Source organism: Anticarsia gemmatalis, chromosome 6, assembly GCF_050436995.1.
Source record: "Anticarsia gemmatalis isolate Benzon Research Colony breed Stoneville strain chromosome 6, ilAntGemm2 primary, whole genome shotgun sequence".
Lineage (NCBI taxonomy): Eukaryota > Metazoa > Arthropoda > Insecta > Lepidoptera > Erebidae > Anticarsia > Anticarsia gemmatalis.
The window spans coordinates 2,383,451-2,411,083 of record NC_134750.1 but is presented as its reverse complement, the minus strand read 5'-3'; the positions used below and the strand labels follow the sequence as shown (position 1 = coordinate 2,411,083).

Sequence of the window (27,633 nt, the reverse complement as noted above, 5' to 3'; positions counted from 1 at the left end):
ACTGAAAGTGACATAGTAGCTGTCGATCAATAATAATTATACCTTTCCTGGTCAATGACCTCAAACTTCCGTACCAGTCAATTACATAGTTGTTCACCTGCAAATAGTACTAGCGATCATAACAATTTAAGGCAATTATGTGTTTTATAAAAGAGCAATTGAGCAATTATGCCTACCCAGTTACGACAAAGGAGCAATTGTTTTAAAAATGATTGCAATTTACCTGTTTGAATTGTATGTGGTCATTTAAAAGGTAAACTTAGAAACTAACATATAGACCGCAAATACTAGTTTTTTAAGGCTTATAATAATAAAACAATTTAGTGATGACTATAGACTCACAACGTAAGTTAGTCCACTAATTTCACTATGAAATTCTTACAGACTGAGTTAAGCTCGCATTTTTTGTATTAATAAAAAAAATACGCGTTAGTTAATTAGCTAGTAAACTTATTCAGCAGATAGTAAAACGTAGTAAAAACAAAATGAATTTAAATAATAAATGTAGCAATGCAATTTAAAAGACGCCGGCAATTTAAAATTCTGCTCGTTTTATTGTGGTCAATAAAACACGCCAATGAAAGGCAACAGAAAAACCTCGGAGCTGTGCATAATGTATTCAAGAGAAAATACGAACTTAAAAGTGTCTTATACATTTCTTCCTGTTATTTAGAACAAAAAAATTATGTTGAGGCTTTTGATGAAAAAATTAAGAGAAGAAAGAAAGAAAGAAAGAAGAAAGAAAGAAAGAAAATAGTATTTATTGAACACACAGAAACCATATCAAAACACAATAATATTAATATTAAATAAGCAGCGTCCTGTGTGCCAACAGGGAGGTCACTCAGCATTATGCTGGTTGTGACAAACCACAACACAGCGCTGGTTTTCAGTGACCACCCTAAATGACGTCATTTACGGGAGCAGCAGAAACAGAAGAGGAGTTTCTAAGGCTGCTATACAATTATATAGAGCAGTTCTTGTTACTATTCTCTGTTGAATTACTAAAGATTCTTGATACCATATAATATTTGCAGTATAATAAGATATTCGTGTTCTTGTGATGTAAATTTTTCATCATTCGAGAGCCATTTTCCGAAAATTATCATAATATTATTACGGAAAGTGGATCGGCGTTCCTACCGTATGTTTGCCAAATTTAGTTTAAGTATAAGCTCAATACGAAGGCCAGGTATAGTCAAATGCAGAATCGTTTTCCAGATTAAAATAATATCGCTTCGCAATATTAGATTCAGAAAAAAAGAGGTCGAATTGAAAACTTTCTTTTTTTGACGTCCGTTAAAATTTCCACGAAGGTAGCAACAAGGTTCTTTTTTTTTCTAGCATATTTTAGGTACAAAGTCCTATCGTTCAGCAGGCGGTAAGGAAGTAATATAAGCCTTGTAATCTTCACTTTCTTTGATCGTGTCAAAGGAACGTATTACTTCATTATACGCAGTTTATCCTACATGAATTTTGATTGATGTCTTAGATGCTGACATGTGATTATCATCTCATTTTCTCGGCACGTTTTCTTGTGTATTAACATACATAGCGTATTTTTTGGTGGTAATAAGTCTGGGGCTTTACTTACTAGTTACTGTGTAAGACACGTTTAATGTAATTTGTTTTAGAAAAGGATATTCTCTTTGAATTACTTTAAAAGGAGGATTCCAAAGAGATTATCAAATAATTCAAAAAAGTATCATTCTCTCATGTTATATTTCCTTGGTCTTTTATATCCTGGATGATTGAGACAGACTGTGTCCAGTGATATAAAATTTTGGGCCCTAGAGAACGTTTTTCCTTTCCCATTTTAAGTTGTCACCATTGAGGAAACTTCCCTTTTCTTCAAATTTACTCTATAGGCAACGGTTGAAATTACTTTGTATGTCCTGTCTGAGTTTCAAACTCAGTTGCTGATAGAGAACGTTTCGTCAATAACGTTTGATACCGCTGATCCTCTAATTGCTGGTTAACATTACTTTTAAATACCATTGATTCAAAGTTCTTAAAACAAACACTGACCTTTCCCACACTTGTCCTTGTAGTTGCTGATGGGAACGTCGGGGTGGCACTGACATGTCTTCTGTATGTCGTCGCACACCGCGTCCGGGAAGTGACAGTCTGCGCCGGTGGAGCACGCGTCACCGTACAGCCCGTGGAGTATTGGATCTGGAAGAGATAAAATAGGTTTTACATGGGTCTGGTGGGTCCAAGATTATGTTAACACCTCGATCATAGTGACTACCATTTATTGGAAAAGATTAAAAAAGTTCAACATAAAACCAGTTCTAGAGATACGTCTAAGATTATGTGAAATCCTTCAACCAAAACTACCTATTACTACTATTTTTTTATTTGGAAAATATGTATGGTGTCTTGTCGTTTTTCGAGGTCTCTAGTTGTGCCTTTATTTTTGTTAAGTTGCCCATGATATCAAGGTTATAAGTAGATCAATTAAAAATTCTAATTATTACGCGTAGCTAGATTATATGCTTTATTTATTGAAACTATTATGTTGGTGCAGATCAAGGGTCTGCGCTGTTTCGAGGTCAGTTACTTTAAAATTTGTATAATACACAGACGATGTATTTGTATCGTTTCCATTCTTCGCACTAAGATTAACTTAAATTTGGACATAAAATACATTCAAGACACAATTTGATGTATAATATAAGCGTTAAATGAATCTACATCTAAATAAGACACATTAAGATACACATAATTCAATGCATATCAAAGTTTCCCTTCTCAGCATTCCATCTAAATTCTCTTTGTCAAACCCTCTCTAAATGGCTCTGTAAATGCTTCCGTTTCTACATAATACTATTAACACCGTTGTACAAACTACAAACTTAGTTCTCCCGATAATTCCTTTTACAATACCCTGGGGAAATAACAGTGGGAGCCAAATCAAACAGCTAACTTCGTAACTAGTTCATCTAGTATAATAATATTCATTACTTTGTAAAGGAATGGACAGTGGTATTATTAGTTTTGTATTTAAGTTTGAAGTAGTTACTGTGACAGGTAGACTAATTTATTCAGCGTATTTGTAAATTAATAAGTCTGGAAAGACTATACTGATACAGTATTAAAATTAATGTAATTAAATTACTTTTGCGGAGTAGCGTTTTTATTCGATGTGTAACTAACGTTTCTTAGAAAAAATCCCGAACAGATTACAAAAGTTTTTTTTAGAAAGTCAATCAATGGGTCTATCTGATCCCATTAAATTGCTAAAAAAAAACAATTTCAAAATCAGGTTTAAAGCAATCTTTCGTAGCCATTTAAATAAAAGAGGTTTATAAGATGATCCACACCAAAAAGTATCACGTAACTCTATCAAGCATAACTTCCGAAAAACTATATTGGCCCCAATACGCTCCCCTGAGGTACACCACTTCGAATCGCTAGGCTTAAACTCTGTAGGGAAATTAAGCGTAAGTTTTATTACAAGCATTATTGAGGGTAATTGTTGTACTCAGTAACTGCAGTGCAGTTCATTGCACCTAGCTTATTGATTACACGGAGCCACGGCAAGGGAGCTTATTGCACTTCAATTGTCATTAGTAGGCAAATTGTTATGAATTTATTCATAGAAGAATTAAAAATGCGCAATGTATTCATAAACGTTTGCGGGAAATGCAATGTTTTTTGCTCGCTTTCTTGATACTTTTATTATTCTGAGTATTCAAGTCAAAGAATATTCATAGAATTGCGGTAAATAAAAAACTAAATATTTCCTCAAATAATAACTTGTAATATAAATTTGCTAATTACTGGCAAAAATAACAAAAATACTTAAAATAAATTAAGCTTTTACGTCTGCACTATCTATTAATACTCCATCAATAGTAGATACTAATAACTAAACGACTATTTATTGTTCCTATCGCGCGAGTTTTAAAGTGTAAAATATTGTTTCATTGCAAATAGAGGCTTATCGTAACACGACTTGAATAAATTTAATTTTTACTTCATCCTACCTTTTCCAGACCAAAATAGGCCAAATTCATTAATCATTCATTTACAAGCAGAATATTAAAATGGTTTAATCTCCGACTATATTCCAGTAACGGATAATATAATTATACGGTTCATTAATTGCCATGAAATTCAGCGAGACACATTTTATTTGGAACGAACTCAGTGTGAAATTGAATTAATATCAAGCTGTTATTTTCGCATGAAAGCTCCCGGGCGTTGGAAAATAAGTGCAATGTGTCAGAGCAATGTCATAAATAAATCACAATGAAGCCACTCTGAATTTATTTGAACAATAACTTAATAACATTTAAATATGAAACATGAAAAGCTTGTCAAGAGTCGATCTCGTGTTAAAACAAGGCTAAATAAATAAAAACATAAATCGTAGACGTCAATAAGCTTAAAATACCAGTAAGGCTTGCTACACACATATTCGTACTTGCGGCTTGGTACTATCGACTCAATGCCGAAACCGGCAACCGGCACAAGCCGATCAGTGAATCGAGTCGGTTTTGTTTTTCGATAAATATTGCCAGACCGGAGGTTCTGAACCCAATTTACACGTAGCAAGCCTTAGTAAGATAAAAACACTAACGAATGTAAACCTAAATCAAAAATCAAGGAGTAAAAACGCTGCACTTATAATTAAAATCTGCAGAACTAAAAATGATCACGATGACAATCGCAAAAGCAAAGCAGTCGTTGAAACAAACAATAAACACGCATTCAATCAAACGCAACTACTGTTAGCAGTAACTTGAAACGAGTGACAACTCATTCGCTTGATTGAAGCACTCCGATTTACAGCCGTAGGTTCGCCGTAATCACAATTACTTACTGGAAACTACCAATGAACTACAACGGGGAATAAAATTGGAGCTAAATCTGTGATTTCTTTTGTGTAGTATTGATTGGTTTTTGTGTAGTTTTACGGATTTCTCTTTGTGTTTGGTCCTTGAGATTGTTAGAGAATAAGACAGGTTAGCAGTAGAAACAAATTGCTAGTTGGAAGCAAGTATGGTTTTTCTGTTAATAGCGATTGCAAGCTAACAATATGTATGTTTTTTTATGAAACTTGACCAATTTTCTATTTGACTTGCTTAAATGGGAGTGGGCGGGTCACGTCAGCCACATGAACACAAAAAGATGAGCACGGATGAGCACTCAATGGTTGCCTACTGAGGGACGTCGTCATCGAGGCAGACCCAAGAAGTGACGATCTAATTTTAATTGCCCTTAATATTAATTGGACACGCATAACAGGAGATAGGGAGGATTGAAAAAAAAGCCTTTGCCCAGCAATGGGACAGTACAGGCTAACAAAAAAAATCTTTACCACACTATGCGTTAGTTAATTAAAAACAATCTGTCACCTCAACCAACACCAAACGAAAAAGTATCTTTTCCGTACCATTCTGCACTTTTGTTCCGCAATACTTCGTTATCTAACCTGCTATAAAATTAAGCCTCGAGTAACCTAAAACAATGGTGTTCTACGTACCGGTGGATGTGAGCTCAGCGGAGCCGAGCTGTGGCGCGCTTAACGCCAAGAGGGTCGCGAGCGCGGCGAGCGAGGCCGCCGCCCGCATAGAGCGCTCGCCTCGCATGCCGCTCACAACATGTGCGTCACATGCCAATGAAGTGCCTGGAACAAACAACAATCATTTGTCATCACAGCCTTTGATAGTCACAATGGAGAATGCCGAGTGAGTGGTAATCCTAGAAATTAATACCATCTCATGAAACACATTTGTAAGTGTGTAATTTAAACACATACCACATGATATCATATAACTTTGTATGTATGTGGGACATTGGGCCAGTTTTTTTTAAGCGAAATTTCTCGCGGTCAAACAGATCTATTTTAAATTTACCTACCTAACGAAGATTTCGGACTACGTTATTGTAAATTTCGTACACGATCAGTAAAACCTTTAAATAACATGTTTGTTCTATTGGGTAGCACTATAAAGGTACACTTTAAAGTGAATACAACCTGGTTTCTCAGTCAACATAGCCATGCATTTCCGTTCTCTCTCAATCTTCAATTCAACACACGCTCAACTTTAAAAGTTGGTTTTACTTTGTATCGAGTTCATTTCGCTTCGAGGTTAAATTTCAAACGAACTCCAATTTTGAACTTTCTTCGGTAAATACTCTGAAGAAACTGGATCAATATCCGAGCCCGCGTTAACGTTTCTGTCAACAACCTTCAAAATCTAAGCTGTTGTGAATTCAAACTTGATAAAATTTGGAGTTTGGCTTCCTTAATTATATTGTCGATTACACACTTTTAATCAACTTGCAGTTATTTAGTCGTAGATATTTTCGATCGAATTTTTGGTACAATTTTTTAGGTCATAACTTTTAAACTCTCGCGTTGCATGTTTAATGTATAATAGAATACGGGAATTAGCGCGAACACGCATTTTACCTTAAAATGCCTAACGTTTCGGCGCAGGTTACACTCGCCGTGGTCGCAGGCTGCCTGGAGCAGCGATGACAGGACTTCGTGTATATGAGTCCATCCACCCTCATATTTTGATGTGATTTGATAAGATTGGGAATGTATTGAAACAATACAGCATCAGCACAGTGTTCACGCCGGGGGCAAAAGTCAGCAACATGGTGGGCACACCGAAGGATGTACTACCGTTTCAAACACCAGGTGTCTACAAGATCAACTGCAGCTGCGGTAGTTCCTACATAGGCCAAACTAAGCGGTCGATAGCTGAAAGGGTCAAGGAACATATCGCCGCTGTTAAGAACCGTCAAATCAGCAAGTCAGCCATTGCGGAACATCTACTCGAAGCAGGAACTAATCATTGGATTGAGTTCCATAGCCCTCAAGTCCTCTCCACTGAACGACATTTCTACTCGAGGATTGTTCGTGAAGCGATTGAAATCAAGAAGCATTCAAATTTCGATCGGGAAGACGGCTTCAAATTATCCGCGACGTGGAATCCAGTGATAACTGTTACAAAACCTCGCTATGTTTCGCAATCGGTTAGCTCACAGAATAGGGACACGGTTAGTGTAGTGTGTGATGGCGGTTGGAAAAATCAAAATATGAGGGTGGATGCACATTCGTCCGCCTCATATACACGAAGTCCTGTCATCGCTGCTCCAGCCAGCCTGCGACCACGGCGAGTGCAACCTGCGCCGAAACGTTAGGCATTTTAAGGTAAGATGCGTGTTCGCGTTAATTCCCGTATTCTATTATACATTGAATTTTTTAGGTGTTAACTTTTCCCAAGTACTGGGATGATTAAGGTTTTTGTAACAATATTTCAAAAGAACATACATAATATTTGCATAAAATCTTTACTCCGCATCCAAAATGAGAAATAATAACAACAAAAGAAAACCTCAACATTCTTAGAACAATAACTTTTATATTCTTTGTCCCCTCGAATATACAAAACAGCATGTCAGCGGATTTCCTTCAAAACAAAATGGAAGGGTCCTAAAAGGGTTCAGAACGTAATTGTATAAAACCCTAAACATCCGACGTAAGGCGACACGTCTCGTCCTTAGAATCCCTTTTGTAAACAATATCTAAATTACGTAAGGTTTCAAGAATATCTAGAAAATACTGGCCACTTTATTTTTTATCTTTAGTAGAATTTTTCATTATTTTAGGTATGGAAACGATTTTGTTCTAGAACATTTTGGTTCTGATAAAAGTTGAAATATAGTTTCGGAGGTCAAAGCTGAAAATAAAGTTGATAACGAAAATGAACTATTTCGGTGGCTGGATTAACAAAATATTAGCTAGGCTGGAAGAAGGATCATGTTTGAAACGTGATCATACCAGAGATTATATTATTATAAACTGATGACACATGAGGAGATTGCAAAACATATTTTATTTAGAGTAATTTCTTGATATTTTCAGTGAGGTGAAAGTGTTACCTGTGCAAAAACGTCAGGCATTCCAAAGTGTGTTCACATTAATTCCCTTATCATATAATTATAATAAACACGCAACGCTGAATTTTCAAATTTATTACAGTTGGAAGAAAGGTTTTCTAAATTGTAGATTTATACATATATTACCTATTATGTATAAGTGAAACTGTATACTATAAGTTTATAAGATTGTGTTAGCTAAACAAACGATTTAGCAGCCAAATTTCAAACAAAACCACCAAAAACTTCTAAGCCATTCGTCATATTTCAATCGAAGGTAATGGATGACTTCGATAAATGGACTGGACTTATTACTGCGATTAATCATAATGGAGAAGGGATCAAATATCACCTTTGCCAACCCCCAAATCCCGGCTTACAGAAGCTTTTGAAGAGGAAAGTTCGTGTATTGATTAATGATAAGATGAAAGAGCCGGGTCTATTAGAAGTATTGACTTTTAAGGTTGGTGGAAGTGGCTGAAGATTATAATCGAAGAATCGATACTTTATGTTTTATTTATCTATTATAAAAGTAATATCGAACTATTATAATCTTATTCTTACAGTTTGCGGATCTAACGAAATCGTTATTGTTGGAGGGTGTACAAAATAAGATGATTAATCTACATTTTGTTCGAATTTTAAATTTAAATTTGAATTCTTAACGCTGTAAAAAAGAGCCAGGCTAAAAGGCATCGTAAAGCTAAGGTAATAACTACCAGAACACAATTGGTTTTATCAATTAAAAAATTTTAGTCAACGACAAATTATTTTTATGACTTCCGCAAACCTATCATGACAAAATACTACAACAACCTCCTTTCTCATCACAATCTAGAACTTTCCCAAAACATTAATACACGAACAAGCACAAAGTCCTCTCATAAACATATCAAGTGGTACATAAAAACCTAAGTGACCTTATTAGCCAGCCTATTTTAGTAGGCACATGGCAGTGGCGATAACCCTCAGTTGCCAACGACCCTTCGCCACTGGCCACGAATAATACTTGAAAGATCTTTATCTTCTGGACTACTGAGTTTGGTACTGAATTAAGTTGTTAAGTGCGTAATTGTAAGTGGGATTGGTCTTTTTTGGACATTTTTGACAATGTTTTAGAGGATGACGATTAGTAAAAAAACTAGTCCTCGATCGCGACTTTGTTGCTTATGTTCTGCCAAAGACAACAAGAAAAAGCTTACATTTTGAAACTTTCAAACTATTTTTTTTATTTATATTACCAATATATATTAGTGTTATAACTGAAATATGTAGCATTGATTCTTGGTCGAATTTAAACAAAAAAGGTTGTCAAAACATTATAAAATTATGTTTTGAAAATAATAGAAAAACAGTCTACACAGTTTACGTATCGACTTTGCAAGCATATGCACGTAATTTTTGTTCAGTAAATTCTGTTTTTACATAGATTGTGTTCTAATTTAATTTTATTTGTCTAACACACATGACCGCAAAACGTAGTTTACTAGAATTTTTACGACTTTAAACTTTAAATGGAAGCATAATTTATGTTGAACGCTGGTTCTGGTGGCGACGCGGCGTCTACAAGTCAGATAAACAGATACAAAATACATAAGACTTACAAATGGAGATACTGTTTGTTTTATTCGAGACTAAAGTATAACCGGAATATTATAAACTAGCTGACCCGCGCAACTTCGCTTGCGTCATAAGAGAGAATGGGTCAAAATTTTCCCCGTTTTTGTAACATTTTTCGTTGCTACTCCGCTCCTAATGACCGAAGCGTGATGTTATATAGCCAATAGCCTTCCTCGATAAATGGGCTACGTAACACTGAAAGAATTTTTCAAATCGGACCAGTAGTTCCTGAGATTAGCGCGTTCAAACAAACAATCAAACAAACAAACAAACTCTTCAGCTTTATAATATTAGTATAGATATAGATATCTTAAATTTTGGACCACATTATGTCTATTACTATAGAATACTTTAGGTTGTATTCCGATTTTCTTTCACCGTTAGATTTAATAATTATTATTTCTTATGCACAAATAATTTTGACAAGTCATTGGTTTGTTGCTTCGCGTTCAAACTCCTGACCACTTGCCTGGAAGACTCATGTTTTAAACACTTGGATATCACTGTTCTATAGTAATTTACATAGACATACAAAAATATATCCGATTTCCCTCCAAACTCGCTACAACAACTGTCAACGTGCATAAGGAAACTTGCGCCACAAGACTGCACACCATAGCGTGTATCAACTTACTTTACGAGCGAAAAAGTTCTGATAAATATCGTGAACACATACCTTTGTCCTTCACTTTTATAGGAAACAATAAAAACATCACATAATTCTTCAACACAATAATTAGACTGCACAATGATTTGTGTAAAAAACACAATTATGAATAATACAAGTGGTATGCGCACCACGGCTGATAAACTTATCGAGTACTCGTTGTTTATGTTACGTTATGATAAATGAACTATTATTAATAAGTTTATATTCATTACATATAAACCTAAGTATATATAAACTTACTGCCTTTCTAATAAACGTCTCTCTGCTCTTGCTCCGATCAGTTATTACAGTATTTTGTCCCTTTCAATCAATTTTGAAACTACATATCAGTTGGAAAGACAAAATACTGTATAACAGTAAGCCTAAGAATTATAGTATGTAATTTTTCTAATCCACTGCAATCAAATTCGTCTACTAAAGGACATGTTTTAGTTTCCTTTACCCCTAAAATATGCTCTACGGGTAAAGAAAATATAGATATACCAGATATTTCTTTTCGTTTTCTTTAATTGTTTTTTATGTAATTGCAACTATTACTTATTAATGCATATATCTATGCAATATAACGCATGCAATAATTTATCTAATCTTATTTATTAATATAAATAAGATTATATAAATACTAACATGGGTTAATACCCATGTTAGTAAATCTAAAAGAAACTTCTTGCGCTTCTGCGGAAGGCATAATCAGAAAGATACAGGAGGTTAACATGTAAAAAGAGAAGGTTAACTTTAAATCACATTAATATCATCGCCTATTAACCCATTTAATGTCAACCTTGGTTCAAAGAACTGACCTAAAACTATAAAATAACACAAAGTTAAAGTAAACTGCGCACTTACTGTCACCGCATAGGAATAATTTCAATGCCAACTGTGCTGGCTTCGTGCCATGTGATGTCATCGTCTAGACAACAATCCTAATATCTGACTAGCTTCCCTAGAGCTGACAGCCCGTTTTTGTTACAGACGTATTTGTATTCATCTTTGATCAAGTCAGTCTCTTTTGTGACAGGAAGCGCTCTCTTTCTTTTGTCACAAAAACATACCGTTATTAGGTTTACTGTTTTTAAATTTATGTTTTATTTCACGCCGTACTTTTGCGGTTTTACTAATGTTTACGTAATGTAGGCTCAGTAGCTCGATTCTCTATTACTATAGACTACCAGCTATCAGCTAGCTATCAAGAAATTTTGCACTAAAATCTGATCAGCGCCTCTATCGGACTACGTAAAAACTATTTAGGCAGTACATTCTAAATGTCAAAATTCCGATACTTGAAAGAACCGACTACAGAGAATTGCGCTACTGATATTTTGCAATTAATGAAAATAAATGATTTGACAATTTACTTAAGGATAACTCTAAAGTAATCGAAGTTTTGTAAAGTACTACAAAGATTGCTGAAGAAATCGATGCCATTTTGCTCAAATCCCAAAGGTTCCACCCACTTTGGTTAGATTGTTTATTCATCTCAAGTAGAGTACACTGCATTTTTCACTTCACAGAGAGCACTTTGTTACCATCCATTCCCCTCCTCAACTTTTACTGATAGTCTTATTTTTTGTTAGAAAACAAAGGGAGCTGGCGTCAATAATCGTAGTTCATAGTTCTATATGTATACTATTTTATATCCTACCTAATGAAAACGTAATGAAACTTTACTCCATGTGAAGGCTCCAAAACCTAACCAAAAAGTGAAATCAAAAAATATGATGTACGTGTTTTAAATGCAAATTGTATAATCACATCTTTATACAAACAAGAGAAGATCGCAGAATAAGTTTTTTTATTCAGTTTTGTTCCAGTTTTCTTATTCACATCACAAATATATCTGTTGCTAATATACAGAAGGAAATGAAATGTCATCATAAACTTGCTTCACTTAAATTATAACGTAGTATCTCTGAGAAAGATAACTTAAATTGAATCTTCGAGATACAATTGAAGTTTCTGCACTAGTTTTGAAACTCATTCTGTAGGGTTTGTGTTTCCAATCTCATTAATTAAGTATTGTATTGTGAAACAAAAGCCAGAGAGAAAAGGAATTACATTAAAATGATTGGATTGAAACCAATGGCAGATTGAATTTATAATTTCGCATTTATTGATATCGAAAATTGAATGGTTCCATTTCAACTTTAGTAGATTAAGTCCCGAATGTTTATGATTTCTAAATTTTAATACAAATTCTCTCTATAGACGAATAAATAATGATCTTAAATATCGAAATTTTTCAACGGAATTTGCGAAATAATGTTTATAAATTTTTACCAATCTAATCTTATGCAAATTGTTTCAAGAGCCGTATTTACGTGATTCCACTTATTACGATATTGTTTGAGAAATTATTAATTTCATTAATGGTTGAGAAAATGTACATGCAAATAATATATTAACACGGTAAAACATAATTTTACTGAGAAGGTAACTTTCCTTATCCGATAAGAATAAAAACACGCTAAGTTTTTAAACTACCACGAATAATAAAGTAGGTTTAAAATGTTACATTTTTAAACCAATTTTGTAGTGGATTTTATTTGGTGCTCAATTATAACAGTATTAGCATTTGCAGTGGCATTAAAAAAAAGGACTGCTTTTGAGGTGGATAGTGTATCTAACTGCTCATACTCTGCTGCTTAGAACTCATCAAATAAATGTTTGTATGTAATTAAAAAAATACATTTATACCGTCTCACGGTCCGAATTATTTCTTATAATGAGAAAGATTATGCCAAAGTCAAATATCAATATTTAATTTTAAATCCCAAATGTTTCGTCCAATTAATCCGCTAAGTTAACGAAATTTATTATTAATTCGTTCACAAAATTTTATTATAAAGTAATAAAGTATTTAGATATTAAATACAAGCAACTGCAAACAACGGGCCAAGTAAATTTTACGAGTTAAGTTTTTAATAATAAATATACGGATCTGATTCCCGAACGGCGTTAGACGGCTTATTATTGTGAGTTTCGCTTCAAATTTCTTTGTTCGCACTTTTATAGGTCAAAGTAAGTACGTAATAATGACTTATGATTGCGAACATTTGCGTAACGGTTTCATATTGCAGAGATTGTATTTATAGAAATTATTCTGAGAATAAAATGAGACTGGCGTGTTAACCTAGATGCCTATAAAATAAAATGTATGTGTAATGGCTATTGTGAGCAATAAAAATAACTTTTTATTAATATATTTAATAATATAATATGATGGATATAAAGTCACCCTTGAATACAAAACCAAGTGCGAAAACCTTTTTTTAATACATACTCGTATAAATTATATAACTTACTTTTTGTAATGTTATTTATTAGCAGGTAAAAGCCTTTGAGTCTCATAATGTTCAGATATTTCCCAATCTATATAATCTATTAATTTAACTTACAATAAAGTTTCTTAACTACAAAACATTTTTAATAACCTATAAAATAATATTGACTATTTTTATCCGCAGATATTTAAATGAAAATCCTCCTTCAGAATATTTTCCCCCATACACATAACACATAATATTAAATTACACATTTAACCGCGTAGCGCGAGGCAAAATTGCATCCTTCAGTACCTTCCCATAATCCATTCTATATCAAATATAAACAATTTAATACAGTAACATAATAATTTTAATAAAATATACAGCGCACGTAATATCGGTGACGTAACACCCAAGATTTTCTCATAAGGCAAGGCAGATTTATTTTCAGACGAAACACGGAAATGACTACGCTTCTGGCTTATCGAAAACTTGGCCCAGTTTTCACAAAACATTTTGCTGCTATATTACATTACATGACGTGATCTATCATTAGAAATTTCTTGTTTATGTTATAATGTATTTGAGTAATTTTAGGGAAGGTTCTATGATTTATGACTTCGTAATTATGTAGTAAGTAATTTGTTATGATTTTGAAAGGCCTATTTATTAATTAAAAATGTATTTTGTTTCAAACTAAACGAAATTTTTGTAATAAGTGTTTCTAAAATATATTCAATCATGCCAGCTGCATTAGCTTATGGGTCACGGATGTTATAAAATCAAAATTTTGTTTACTTTTACCAGCGAACCTTACATTTAAGGCTTTCTACTAATTTGACATACCATACTTAATTACTTAATATACCCAAAAATACGTAACAAAATTAAGTAAGGTGTTAATTTTCATAATTAATTAAGCCTAGTTATTTGCTGACACACTGTCAAAACCTGTCTAATTTATAGTACCTAATACTAGACAAATGTATGTACACACGTTATATTTTCGATAGTACCTACTAGATAGGGCTAGAGTTGACAGTCGATATACTTTCTATGACAGACTTTTACGATGCTCATGAGATATGAACTACTAACGGGACACAAGACAGTTTGGTTATAAAAACTATGAAAATACACGATCTGTTTTAGAATGTCGCGTATATTTGAGGCGTAAGAAGTAAGTTGCTAATTGCTTTTGTATTTTTAGCTCACATTTATTCTTATAATTAATTCCCTCACATACTTAGTCACATAGTTGAAATCAACCAGTTTGAATTAACCTTTTTTTGGAAACTGACAATCCTTTGAGAAAAAAAAACCTTAGTTGAAATTAGTGTTCCATGATTACCATTTCATACAACTTATTTCATAACACCTATTTCATTAAATTTCAGCAAGATTAAAGTCACTACTTTATTCAATCTTGCTGAGATTTAATTCGTTAACGTTCGTTTGAGATGTATACAGAAAACACTTTTTCTGTATACATCTTAAACGAACGTTTCCTAAAAACTCCTCAATAACTTTCTACTTTCATTCTTTATCTTATCTGAGAACTCCTATCAAAACCAGACACTTAATATCGCCATCATAACGCAATCTTTCATCCTGAATTGGCCACCTGCCTATTTAGAGTTCATTCATAAGGTCATCACCCTTACCAGAGATAAAGAATGGCTTATTCTCCTTCGCAAATACGGCCAATGTACCTTAATGACCGAGGGCGGCTTAATGAATGAAATTAATGGATCCCGACCCCGCTTGAAATTTTTATGCATATTTTACAACTTAATGAACGCGGTTTATTAAATTATATTTTGGTAAGTAATTGTTTTGTTGTAAATTCAGGAGGTGTTTTGTTTTTGACGGAATATAATCTGAGGGACCTCCGCTATTGACTTTTGAGTTACTACCAAGGAATGTTATATTAAAATCTACTCCTTGCGTCTGCAGTAAGAACTATTATTTATCAAAGTTTCTGCCCTAAATACTGTATGAAGGTCAACAATTAAGAACAATTTGACTCCTTTCTTCTCGAATAGAAGTCACTAAACCCTAGTAAGTTTGCTAGAATATACATAAGTGGGAAAAAAGATGTACCTATGTACCTTTGACAGGCTTGGGATTTAAGGCTACACCTATAAAAACAATGTAAATTACTATGTGCACGAATAACAAACCTATACACACAATTATAGTGACCACAATCGCTCGTCGGAACTAATTAAACCGAAACCAATCCAGGCACGTTTGTAGCAAACTGTTAATTAGTTTGTTAGTCCACAACTAAGCCACGGACTAAACCTGTTAATTTATAACAATGACCATTTACACCCTAAATGTAATGGAATAAATAATTTCTGGTGTCTAGAAACATGTATTTTTTTTCTATGGGAAACAAGCAGCGTATAAATATGACAAAATATGTTTTTAATAATTAATCTGTAACTTAAGCCTTAAAACTTTTCAAGTATATTTTATATAGAGCAATAAGCTCCCCATCTGTTATGGGACAATAGTTAAAGAAATGGCAAAAAGCTGGTGTATTTTCATACACTTCTGTCTTCACCTTCGGTTATAAAAGCGTTATGTTTTGTACGTATGTATGTAATACTAGTTTCGGCCCGCGACTTTGTCCACGTAAAAAGATTTGACGAGTTAAAAAGTATCCTACTTTTGACCCAGGTTAAAAACTATCATATATAATATGTACAAAATTATATCAAAATTCATTTACATCCAGTAGTTTTTTGTTAGAGACTGACAAACATACATACATGAAAATATCATTTTCTTGGAATAAGTAACGACAATTTTTGTTGTCCAATCCCATTATATTTTAATCCATTACTGTCCCACTGTGTACAGATCTCTTTCCGTAATGAGAGAAGGGTCAGTCCTCATCAACGCTCACCAAGTGTGACTGGTTGACTTAAAGACAAATTTCTTTCCGTTTCGGAACAAATATCAAAACTCATGTGATCTATGGGAGTTGTTTCGAGTTACTTATCCCTTACATTGTTTCCGTTTGCTGGGTGTTTGCAGTGCTTTATTTTACTTTATAGAGTAGGAGTTGCGTCAAGGATTAATTCTGTTCAAGTAGTGGGCTCGGATACAGCTGGAGATGACGACCAGTGGAGGAGTTATGGAGACAACTTTTTGCCTACCTAAGACTGCCTCTGAGATGGGCAGAGGTCTTCCTCAGATATGTTTAATCAGTAACAGATGGAGATATCTATATCTATTAACACCCAGTGAGTGCAGACTTAATTTTAGGCTTCGTGCTACTGATAACCAAAAAGAACAATGACCGTATTTTTTTGATTTATTTTTTACTAAACAATATTCTGTATTAAACTTGAACATGATAACTATGAAAATCATACTTACATTTCTTACAGTGTTCTTAAAAAATATGAGCTTTAAAACGTACTCGTAGTACCCATTCAAAATTTTACGCTTACACTCGTTTCAAAATGTACCATTTCATACTCTAAAGTACAGCATAAAGATTATGATTGCAGTCATGTGTACAGGTTGAAGTAGCTCTTTTACGAATGTATGAAGAGGTGTATGAATGCAAATGACAGAGGTGGGTGAAATACGGTACAATTCTTACCAGAGTTCATTTGTAAATCTTAAGTAAGTAGGTATTTTTGCGGTAGTCTGCTATGGCAATGTATGGTAGACATTTACATATTGTTGTACAAGTCGAGTATTATGAATTACAATTGTAGTACCACCTTTCAAAGGAAGGAAAAGACATACAGTCATTTACTAAAAACCGAATATTTATGACGATTATTGAACTATAACAATAAACGACGTTTCAATTGAGGCAGATTTTAAAATAACAGTAAAATTTACCTATCAACTTTTGACTATTAAAAGCGTACAATTTTGTACCTACACTATATTATGAACGTAAATTATAATAACACGGTTATTATAATATCCCATACCATTGAGCAATTTTCGATATGACAATTATATTGCAGTTATTTCACTATAATTTGAATTTGATACACATAATCAGCGAACTCAAATTGCGATAGAAACACCATACATCAAGGTTTAATCAGCTGTTATGAAAGTACCATTAGTGGTTCAACTTAGAGGTGAAACAGGTTGTTACTGTGCAGTAAACGTTAGTTGATTGCATGTTTAGGAGTTTTTTGGTTCATTAGGATCACGTATGAAATTATTTTATGTTTATTTATAAGTTAGCGTGGTATAGCCAAGGCTTAAAAGTAAGGGTCTCTATTTGGTAGAAGAGAGGGTTCATTATGGAAGGAGTTTCTTGTCCAGTAGCAAGGCAGTAGGTTTAAATAAATATAATTGGTGCAGGTAATAGTGTACAAATTAAATGAATCGGTACTAGTCTTGTTAGCCGCATGTAGGGAATATTGCGGAAGTTATCAAATTTCAGGTTACTATTGAAAAAAAAAAATGAAAAAAACCCAAACGATGACACTGAATCCGGGAACCGAAACAAAAATTTCGTGATTACATACTATACTGTACATTATGAACCACGGAATCAGGAAAACTGCATAAATACAAATATTGGTTTTTCATTGTTAGTAACTTAAAATATGAAAGTAAAGAAAATTTGTCACACCCAAAGCCCATATGAAAGGGCCCACCATCCTTTATCTTCTACATAAAGCCGGGTCTTTGATAGCAACCGATATGGGAACAACCTCTATTATATTTGGCAGCCGGTCTTAGCTTTATGATAAATTAGCTGACCCGCGCAACTTCCCTTGCGTCACATTAGAGAGAATGTATGAAATTTTTCCCCGTATTTGTAACATTTTTTACACACACTAAGACCAACAGGAGCACTGTTGGTCGTAGTGTGTGATATATAGCCTATAGCCTTCCTCAATAAATTGGTTATCTAACACTGAAAGAATTTTTCAATTCGGTCCAGTAGTTCCTGAGATTAGTGCGTTCAAACAAACAAACAAACAAACATACAAACAAACAAACTCTCCAGCTTTATAATATTAGTATAGATTATACCAACATACGTTTAGAAAATATCATGATGTGTTCGAAGTTAAGCAGAGATTATAGGAAGCCATTTACTACGGTCGTAGTAAATTCTTTCGTTATCTTGATAAGTTATGGCGCCGGCGGTCGTTGCTCCGATTAGTTCACATGAGTTTCTGTAGAAAAAATATCTAGGAAGGATTACTTTAGTCTTTGTTTAGATCATAATCATCAATAAGAACTACTTGAACTCTGAATTCGACAAGAAATATTAATATTTTGTAAGAATTTTACAAACATACAAAAAACTGACACTAAGTACAATCGTAACATAGATTATGGTTCACAAGATTAGATATAAGCAACGGAAAGGTACGTAAATAATTGAAAAAGAAAGAAAAAATGCACAGTAGGTATTAGTTTTCCCCCATCCCCATAAAAATCATGATTTAAATTATAGTACCTAGCAGCAACGAAAAATTGATTTACCATAATATCTAGTCGAATTATAGAGACTTGGCAACGACTTCAACCACTGCATCATTAGTCTCACCCCGTTAATATGACAAAATCTCATAGTTCCACTAATCGCCTCTTAAACGACATTTATGGACCGTAATTTGGCCAAAGCTGAAACTGCAACGAACATAAATCACTCCTGATGTAGAAAATGCTGGCAGCTATTTAAAACTAATTCAAACTGTCTAACGTACAGTTTTAGAAGGTTTTACAAATTAAATTCCACGCTAGATAGTTTTACAATTTTAGCAATTAGACTTTAGCGAACGAAATAGTATTTTATTTTTGTATTTGTAACTCTAAATGTACATAAAATCACGAAATTAACTTGGAGTTATTTCTTTCTTTTAAAAGGTTTATGTTGTCAATCGACGGTGAACTTTTGTTTTGATATAAAATTAAGTACAAACACGCTATTATAATTAATTAATAGCTAAAATATTAATTCTCAAAAAAAAATGACAAAATATTGTGAAAAATGTAACACATGTAAATATGCGCGTAAAATATAGTGTAGAAACTCAAATATAAACGAAGTCTCATATCACAACAATAAAATATATTATTTTAGTCCGTGGCTTTGAAACTTACCGTGATCAATTAATTCAACGCTTGAACAATTCAATAAACCTGTCAAATTTAATTTCAATAGCTTACATTTTATCCAAAAATAAACCTTGTGTAGCCTAAAATAAGGGTCATAAAAACTAACGACATGCCTGCAGATTAAAAAGGTTGCGGAGTTCGCGATATCGAATAGCCATTAAATGAAATGTTAACGTGAAGTTTTCTTGAGGCACAATTTAAGGCTTTACCTTGCACATTAGGTAAAGTGAGTTTTAATGCTCTCGTATCAAGACGCAAATTTATGGTTTTGAAATGGATCAGTTTGTGTACTAATAGAGGGGATTTTTAAAGTAATGTTGTGGGTTTTAGTGGCATAATTGTATGTTTAATCGGCCAATAATTATATAGGTTTTCTTTGGCTCAAAGATTATAAGAACATTACATTTAATTTTGTACATAAAGTGAGACCTTTTTCTAATAGGAGTAGACAGAGACCAAATAATGTATGTAATGTATGCTGCTTATATAAAACTTCAACGTCATTAAAATTTACCCTGGAAAAATCTTTTTGATTGAAATACATCATGAGGATTATTGGTAACTTCAAATAAAAAATTAATACCAATTGTTTGACAGCGAATTTTATTGCGTAACCCAATAAAAAAAACTTTATAAAAAAGTACGTAAGAAAGTTATAAATAGGTACAAATTTTAATGTGTGAATGTGTTCAGACTATTTAAAGTTCCATATTCAAGGGCAGTCGTTATCTGTTTGTTTCCAAGACGAGGAAACGTTTCAGTGGAAACATGCTCGTTGCTTCTTTACTAAGCACGTAGACATGTATAGTCCGTATGAACGTGCCAAGTTTCAGGTAGTATCGAGCTTTGCCACTCGTCTCGTTTGACAATACGTTCAATGCGATATCTTAAAGCTACAGATCCGATTTTCACACAAATGGAATGTTTGTGTGATCTACGTAATAATATGTTATCGGCTTTGGGTTCACTCTTACTGGCTATAAGGGTTTGTAGACTTCTCTGAGACATAAGATGGATACTTCGTGTAAATCTCACTTGAATAAATGGTAGATGATTTACAGATTGATGAAAAGTAACTAAAATATAAGCAAAAGCACTTAAGTAATCTGAGATTTCCCGAAGTGTATTGGTGATGTAGGAATTTTTTTTACGGTATATAACCAAATATTATAATGATATGAAAATAAAAACGGTCGTGCTTAAATATGTAAACATTTTTTTTCTATACTTCCGTAATCAATACAGTAAAGATAATACAATCAAACCTTGACAAAAATAACTTTGCAACATCAATGCGGCATTCAAAACTGGAATTAATAACTTGTAATTTCTTATCAACAATTTGACCTATTTCCAAAAATATACGAATGGAACGCAAACCGGCTTGTACATTACGCTCACTGGCTTGTCAAATACGATTAGCATAAACGCGTCAACTACATGGATTGCAGAACACTGCATTGATTTAGTTTCGTGGCCACAAACAGTATGCGTGACGCACGCACTGTTTAATAATTATTTCTATAACCGTTTAGTTACTACCTAAGTTTAATGCAAAGGAAATCCGACCTTAAATTTTGGCTGTTATGATTCTATTTGGTATAGGCTTTTGTGTTTAGCCAACTTATATTTCAAGATCAAGGGAATTTCGACTTTAAAATTAGGTGGTTGAGTATCATTCTGCAATTGGAGTTTTCAATCAGTTGAATCTCTTTGCATGTGAAAGCTTATTGGTTATTACTAAATAGAAGTAAGGGTACAAGGGTTTAGGTGAAATCTTTATTTTATTAATATTAAAGTTAAGGATTATTTTAATTTTATGGGTCGTTTGTAGCTCTGAAAGAAAATCCGACGAAATTCCAACGCATTATTCATTAGTAATATTGCTAAGCTACCTTTTTGGATTCGTTTCAAAGTTAATTGACATCGAACTATTGTCACAACGGTCGTAGACTTTAAAGTTTACGTTTTTTAGTAGAACAGATAGCTCTGTTCAAATTAGTATTAAGGAACAGAGTTCTGATAAAGTTTGTCTTAAAAGTTGCTCTCTCTAGAGCGGCAGGTAAAGTGAAAAATAATCTAAACTAGTGACATTTCCTAAAAAACAAAGCTTTTAATAATAATAATATACTATGCAGATCTATGAAATTCCTCTATCACCATTAATCAGACAATAAAAAAACTGAACCAGCAAATCGTCATTTCCCCACTACTATACCAACGGTAGTTTGTCAGATGGACAACCAAAACAAGCCATAAAGGCCAAAGAACCAGGTACCGAGAACCTTACCTAGCCATAACATTCAATATATTTTTTATTCGTATCGTTTCCATCCGCGATTCACCCTCTAAGCCAGTGGGAGTCCCTCGGGAGCCATGTATTTTTTCGCAATGAAAAGTTTACTTGAAGTCATAGCCGATCTATCAATGTTCCAGCTAAAGTTAGTATACGTGATGGATTATGAAATATCAATGTTTTTTGTAGAAATAGTGAATATTGGGTGTTCGCAGTTTAGATAAATTGTGTTAGGCTTTTGTGGTATAGAGTTAAAAGCTACGAACTATTCTGGGAATTAGAGTAACATAAAATAATGTTTTCATGGGTTAAAGTACTTAAAATAAAACAAGCATGTTGGATAAATTTATTTAAAATTGTTTTACAAGCAGATGGAAGAACAAAAAGACTTTTGCATTATAAGAACATAATTAGAAAAGTAAACAGACATAATATAATGTAACAAGAATAACGACAAAACGATGATAAAAGTAGCGTAAAATATTAAAAAAAAAACATCGTCGTAAGTTTAAATCAAATTGTAAAATTCACGCTCTCAAAATAACTGAATTCATCATAAATAATCAAGTTACACACTTTACATAGCAATCCAAACATTTATTCTAAAAAGCTGAAACGGATTGCAAATAGCATAAGTTAGGTGTGACAGTCAATATTTGAACAAACCGGGTATATTTCTATCGTTCTGTTTGTACGGGATGGAAACGTTCGCAAAGTACTATTAAGGTTAGTTTACGATATGAGCGCATTTCTTCTACCACTATCGGCTATCGAAAACCGGCTAGCTGTAGAAAAATATATGATAGTCTGATTAGCGTCTCTAGTGGGCATCATAGGAACTATTTTTGTAATACATTTTAAATGTCAAACTTTTATACTCGACAGTACAGTAATACTAGGGAATGCTATCCCGACTCGAGATCGTCAACTCGAGATCCCTCGCGATCAGAAATATCAATCCCGCGGGATCCCGAGATTTTCGGGATCCCGTCTAGTTAGTAAAAATAATACAATTCGAACGGCTTGTTTAATGTAATATGTGTGTGATAGTTTGGTGAATGCAATAAATTATTATTTGAAAGAAAATAAAAGCCTTTAATTATCAATATTACTAACAACGTAACATAATTAACAGGTGTAATAACATAATAACATGAACATAATCAAAAAAGTAGGTGTAGGAGATCTCCAGGAGATCAAAATAAAAAGTAATCACATGGCATTTTGAAAGTAGCCTCTTAAAATACAAAGTGTATCAATAGTACGAGCTTCTAATCGGCATCTTAAGTCTATTGCAATGTAGCAAGCTGCTGAAAATGCCCTCTCCGACAATCCCGAACGGGATCTCGTCATATTATGCTTCGGGATTGATCCCGAAAAAATACACGGGATCTCGCGAGATCGGGATTGCATTCACTAAGTAATACTGAATTGCGCTACCGATTAGCGCCTCTAGCGGGCACTGTAGGAACTAATTTTATACTACATTTTAAATACATGACTGCCTCCATGGCGCAGTGGTTTAGGTCGCCACGCCGATACCACTGCAACGGGAGGTCGTGGGTTCGATTCCCACACGGAGCAATTATTTGTGTGATCCACAAATAATTGCTTCGGGTCTGGTTGTGCTTTGTGTCCGTTGTTTGTATGTTTGTAAAAGTCCCCGCGACACAAGAGCAATTCTTAGTGCGGGAGTTGTCTTTAAAAAAAAAAAAAAAAAAGAAGTAGTAAACTGGAAAGAATAGACACACATAGAGCATAAGCCGAGGACAAGTTCATGTAGGGTGGACTGACTTACAAACCTGGAACGACTGTGCTTACATACAGTCATAGGAAAGCAGAGACTAAAGAACGCCACTTAGTACAATCCTTAGCAACTTCCCTTGCTTCATTCACATCTATATCTTATTACACAGAAACGTCGGTGCTTCTTAATGAAATATGCCCGGCCTCTGTTCGGTTTCTCTAGCGTAGACCCACCTTTACGTTCATCCTATGTTTGCTCTCATATACGTATATTAGTTTTGGAGGGCAATAAAGTGTCTCACTTTTGCTGCGACTAATAAGGGCTGTTTACTGCCAGGTAGAATGTTTGTTTTGTTTACTACAATATTTTTGTTACGTTATTAATAGTTTGGAGTTTGGAAATATGTTACTATTGTCTTATTCGTGTCCTATTTCCTGTATTTGTTTAGATTGATTCTTAGCATATTGTTTTTTGATATAATGAGTCACACCAGCACATCAAAATATGACTATTAAACATACTGCATTTAATTTGTGTACTTATGCTGATAATAATAGTTTTTATTTTATCAAAATCGGGTCAAAATTACCGAAGTTCCAGCGTTATAAAGTTTCACTGCATTTTTAAATTTGCGTTGCTTCGCGCGCTATGCGCTGACGTCACGTCGCGATAGACACGCTTGTTCGACTGCGGGTGATGTGGAGTTTTGATTTGAAAAGTGATTTGCATTTAATATTTAAAGAGTCTGTGTATGTCATTGTGTATGTGTTATAAATTTAATCATCGTGTTTTTTGTAAAATAAGCCTCCACTAAGATATCCTCGATCTCGATCGCCACGTACACAATCATCAACTAGACCCATGTACAAAGTTGAACTCGTATACTACTAATAATATTTTTGTGTGTAGTTAACAATAAAATTGAAAGTTTGTTACAACTGGCATTACAAATAATGAGTGTTACGTACCTACCAAGTGTAAATTTGGAAAACATAGTTTTAAAATAATACTATAAAAAAAAATTGTCACCCTGTTTCTGACTTTAGTCAGGTTGATGGCTATCACATGAATGCATGAATCTACTCTGTAGGTAGTCTTATATGATGGGGTGTGTAATGAGAAATTTTAATTAAACTAACATTTTTATTTTGATATTATTAGATTTAATAAACATGGGTTCTTTTTTCAAAACAAAAAACCAACGCCAACTCAACCGCCGCGCTCGGCTCGCCGCCGCCTGTGAGGTCATTGAACTGCTCATTAAATAGTATCAACTGTTTAGTAGAAGTTCATTGCTAGGTTGCATCTTGATCTTAAGGAAGTGTTCAAAAGGCAATAAACTTCTATTTAACATTTGCGCTTGACAGTATCTGAACCGGGCTTTAAGTTTTAGATTAGGTGTCTTTTGCAAAAATATAAAACAGTTTAGGTACATGGTACAGAAAAAAACAATTTTTGGGGTGTTTTTTCACTGGAGTTAGTACACATAGGAACAATACAAATATTTTCTAACCATTTTGTTTGTCCACTATATTTTTTTTTTTTTTTTTAAAGACAACTCCTGCACTAAGAATTGCTCTTGTGTCGCGGGGACTTTTACAAACATACAAACAACGGACACAAAGCAAAACCAGACCCGAAGCAATTATTTGTGGATCGCACAAATAATTGCTCCGTGTGGGAATCGAACCCACGACCTAACGTTGCAGTGGTATCGGCGTGGCGACCTAAACCTCTGCGCCACGGAGGCAGTCAAATATCAGGACTATAAGCAAAATAAATTATTTAAAGCGAAACCGCGAGAGCGCAACGAGCCTATGTAGGTATCGGCAAGTACTGACGAAATAGCAGTGTCGCGAGATGACGTCACACGTCCGTGCGGCCGCTTCGCCGGAGTTTGGCGCGAAGGCCATACTTTGACGTTTAATATCTCGGTCATTTTTGAAGATACGAAAAAAATAAAAACAGATTTTTTATCCTTGAAGTACCTAGTTTTTAAATATGCTCATAACAAAAATCATTGGTGTGACTCATTTGTGAAAAATACTGACGACTTTCTTTACGATGACATTATTTTTCGATTAATGTGGACGGATGAACAAGACGAGTGTTGCTTGCTTTTGAGGTTGACAAAAAAGTAAATAACGATAGTTATCGTTTACAACTGTAACAGTTTAATTGTAATAATGCAAAGCAAAATACGTCTCCAACATAAAAACTTAATTTGTTTTCATATTTTTTTTGCAATTCGACTCAATACACAATAGTTTTAACAACATTACATATGGCCCTACACTTGCATCTACAGCACCTGTTTTCACAACGAACCTATCACCTAGTTAGGTATCACATAATTATAGCCTGTCCGATCTGCTCCGATCAATATCATTGACAGCGAGAACCGGTATTAGACTCGCTCTACCTTCCAATTATTGGACCGAATTAATTAGAATTGGATGGTTAATGTAGGGCAATTAGTGAAGATTACTTATTGATGATGTTAAGCCTAATTCCTACTAATATTATTAATGCGAAAGTTTGTGAATATGTGTGTATGGATGTTTATAACTCTTTCACGCAAAAATTACTGAACCGATTACGATGAAATTTGGTATTTCGGTAGCTGCAGACATAAAATAACATACAGACTGAATCGGGATTTACACGAGAAAGGTTTCTACGCGAACGAAGTCGCAGGCGGCCTCTAGTATATTATGAATATGAAAGTTTGTGAGAATGGAAGTATGTGTGTTTTGTATGTTTGCTGCTCTTAAACACAAAACCTACCGGACTTTGGTACAAAGATAGTTTAAATGATACTTTTGTAAGTACGAAGAAGGCGTTTTAAGTAGAGAAAACTTTTTCATACTTAAATTTGAACCCACATTTACCTATCTTCGATTTGGTTAGTACAGGTTAAGTCGCCATCATTACAAAGCCAGTGGAACTTTGCAAACACGTCTTAAAATAAAAATGAATCTAACACAACTTAGCAAACATTTATCAGCAAGAAAATTAAATAAATTCTACTAAACTTTGTAGCCATATAATATATTTGCGTCATAGATCTTCTACTCAAGGTTTTTGGCAGCAGTATTCAAGTTGTTCCTTGTAACGTTTTTGTCCTAGTTTTTACACGCATTGCGGCGGAACACTACATTCGTTCTGAGATATTGTTGCGGCGAAAATTGGAAACAATTCATTATAATTCAAATATGAATCTCTTACTTCTGGTAACGTAGTTTGCTGAAATAGAATTTTGACCGCGCGTACCAAAGTAGTTGCTACGCTTCATAGAGCGTTCAGTAGCGCAATGCTCTATAGCCTCGTATACGAGTATCGAGAGCTGGACATTTGAAATTTAATGTACTTCGGAATTAGTTCCTACAGTACAGTACTGCCTGATATAACATCGGCATCATGTGCATTTTTTCTACCCATTACAGGGTATGTCAACGTACTGTTGGTTTTTGATAGTGAACCTTTTATGTCTTTACAAAAAAAAACTGTTTGAAAAACGAAATTGAAATCACTGCATCCGTTCAGGAGTTATGATGCCAGAGACAGACAGACCCACACACAAAGTTTCAATCACTGCTACATTGCTTTTATACACGTCTTCCAATAAATAGAATGTTATTATAGGAACTCATAAGAATAACCTATAAGAGCTCATATGATATAGTATAGGCATATTGTGTGCAGTAATATATTTTATTACGCACCATTAAGGCTTGACATGAGAATGCCATCATGAAGCCAAAATTATGTTTGATGTGAATAAACACGGATAAGAAATGAAATATACGTGAGGGTATTTTGGACGTGTCTGTTGAGAATGCAGGCTGCGTTTCCTTCATCATAAATGCTGTATGCAAAGATTAGGAAAAGCGGTAACCTTTTAGCTTTTTACCTTATTTTTTTTTCTTTAACTAGATTACTTTAACTTAGAACTTTGGCAGTGACATGACTTGACATATAAACTTTACACCGAAACCGGACAAAG

At 33.9% G+C, this 27,633-nt stretch overlaps 1 protein-coding gene across 6 annotated transcripts in view; it reads right to left on the bottom strand.

Moving 5' to 3' along the window:
- Nucleotides 1–27,633, bottom strand: part of jus (EB domain-containing julius seizure protein) — a 77,337-nt gene that overhangs the window by 15,063 nt on the left and 34,641 nt on the right. For 4 of the 6 annotated variants that reach the window (XM_076115195.1, XM_076115197.1, XM_076115200.1 and 1 more), the window contains exons 1-3: nucleotides 10,202–10,321; nucleotides 5,495–5,638; nucleotides 2,029–2,175 (exon numbers count right to left, since the gene is read on the bottom strand). In XM_076115195.1, coding sequence (XP_075971310.1) covers nucleotides 2,029–2,175; nucleotides 5,495–5,638; nucleotides 10,202–10,238 — 328 coding nt within the window. In that variant the 5' untranslated portion in view covers nucleotides 10,239–10,321. Of the gene's footprint in view, nucleotides 1–2,028; nucleotides 2,176–5,494; nucleotides 5,639–10,201; nucleotides 10,322–18,497; nucleotides 18,529–27,633 lie in introns of those variants that run through there. The other 2 variants (XM_076115196.1, XM_076115198.1) reach the window with 2 other exon arrangements.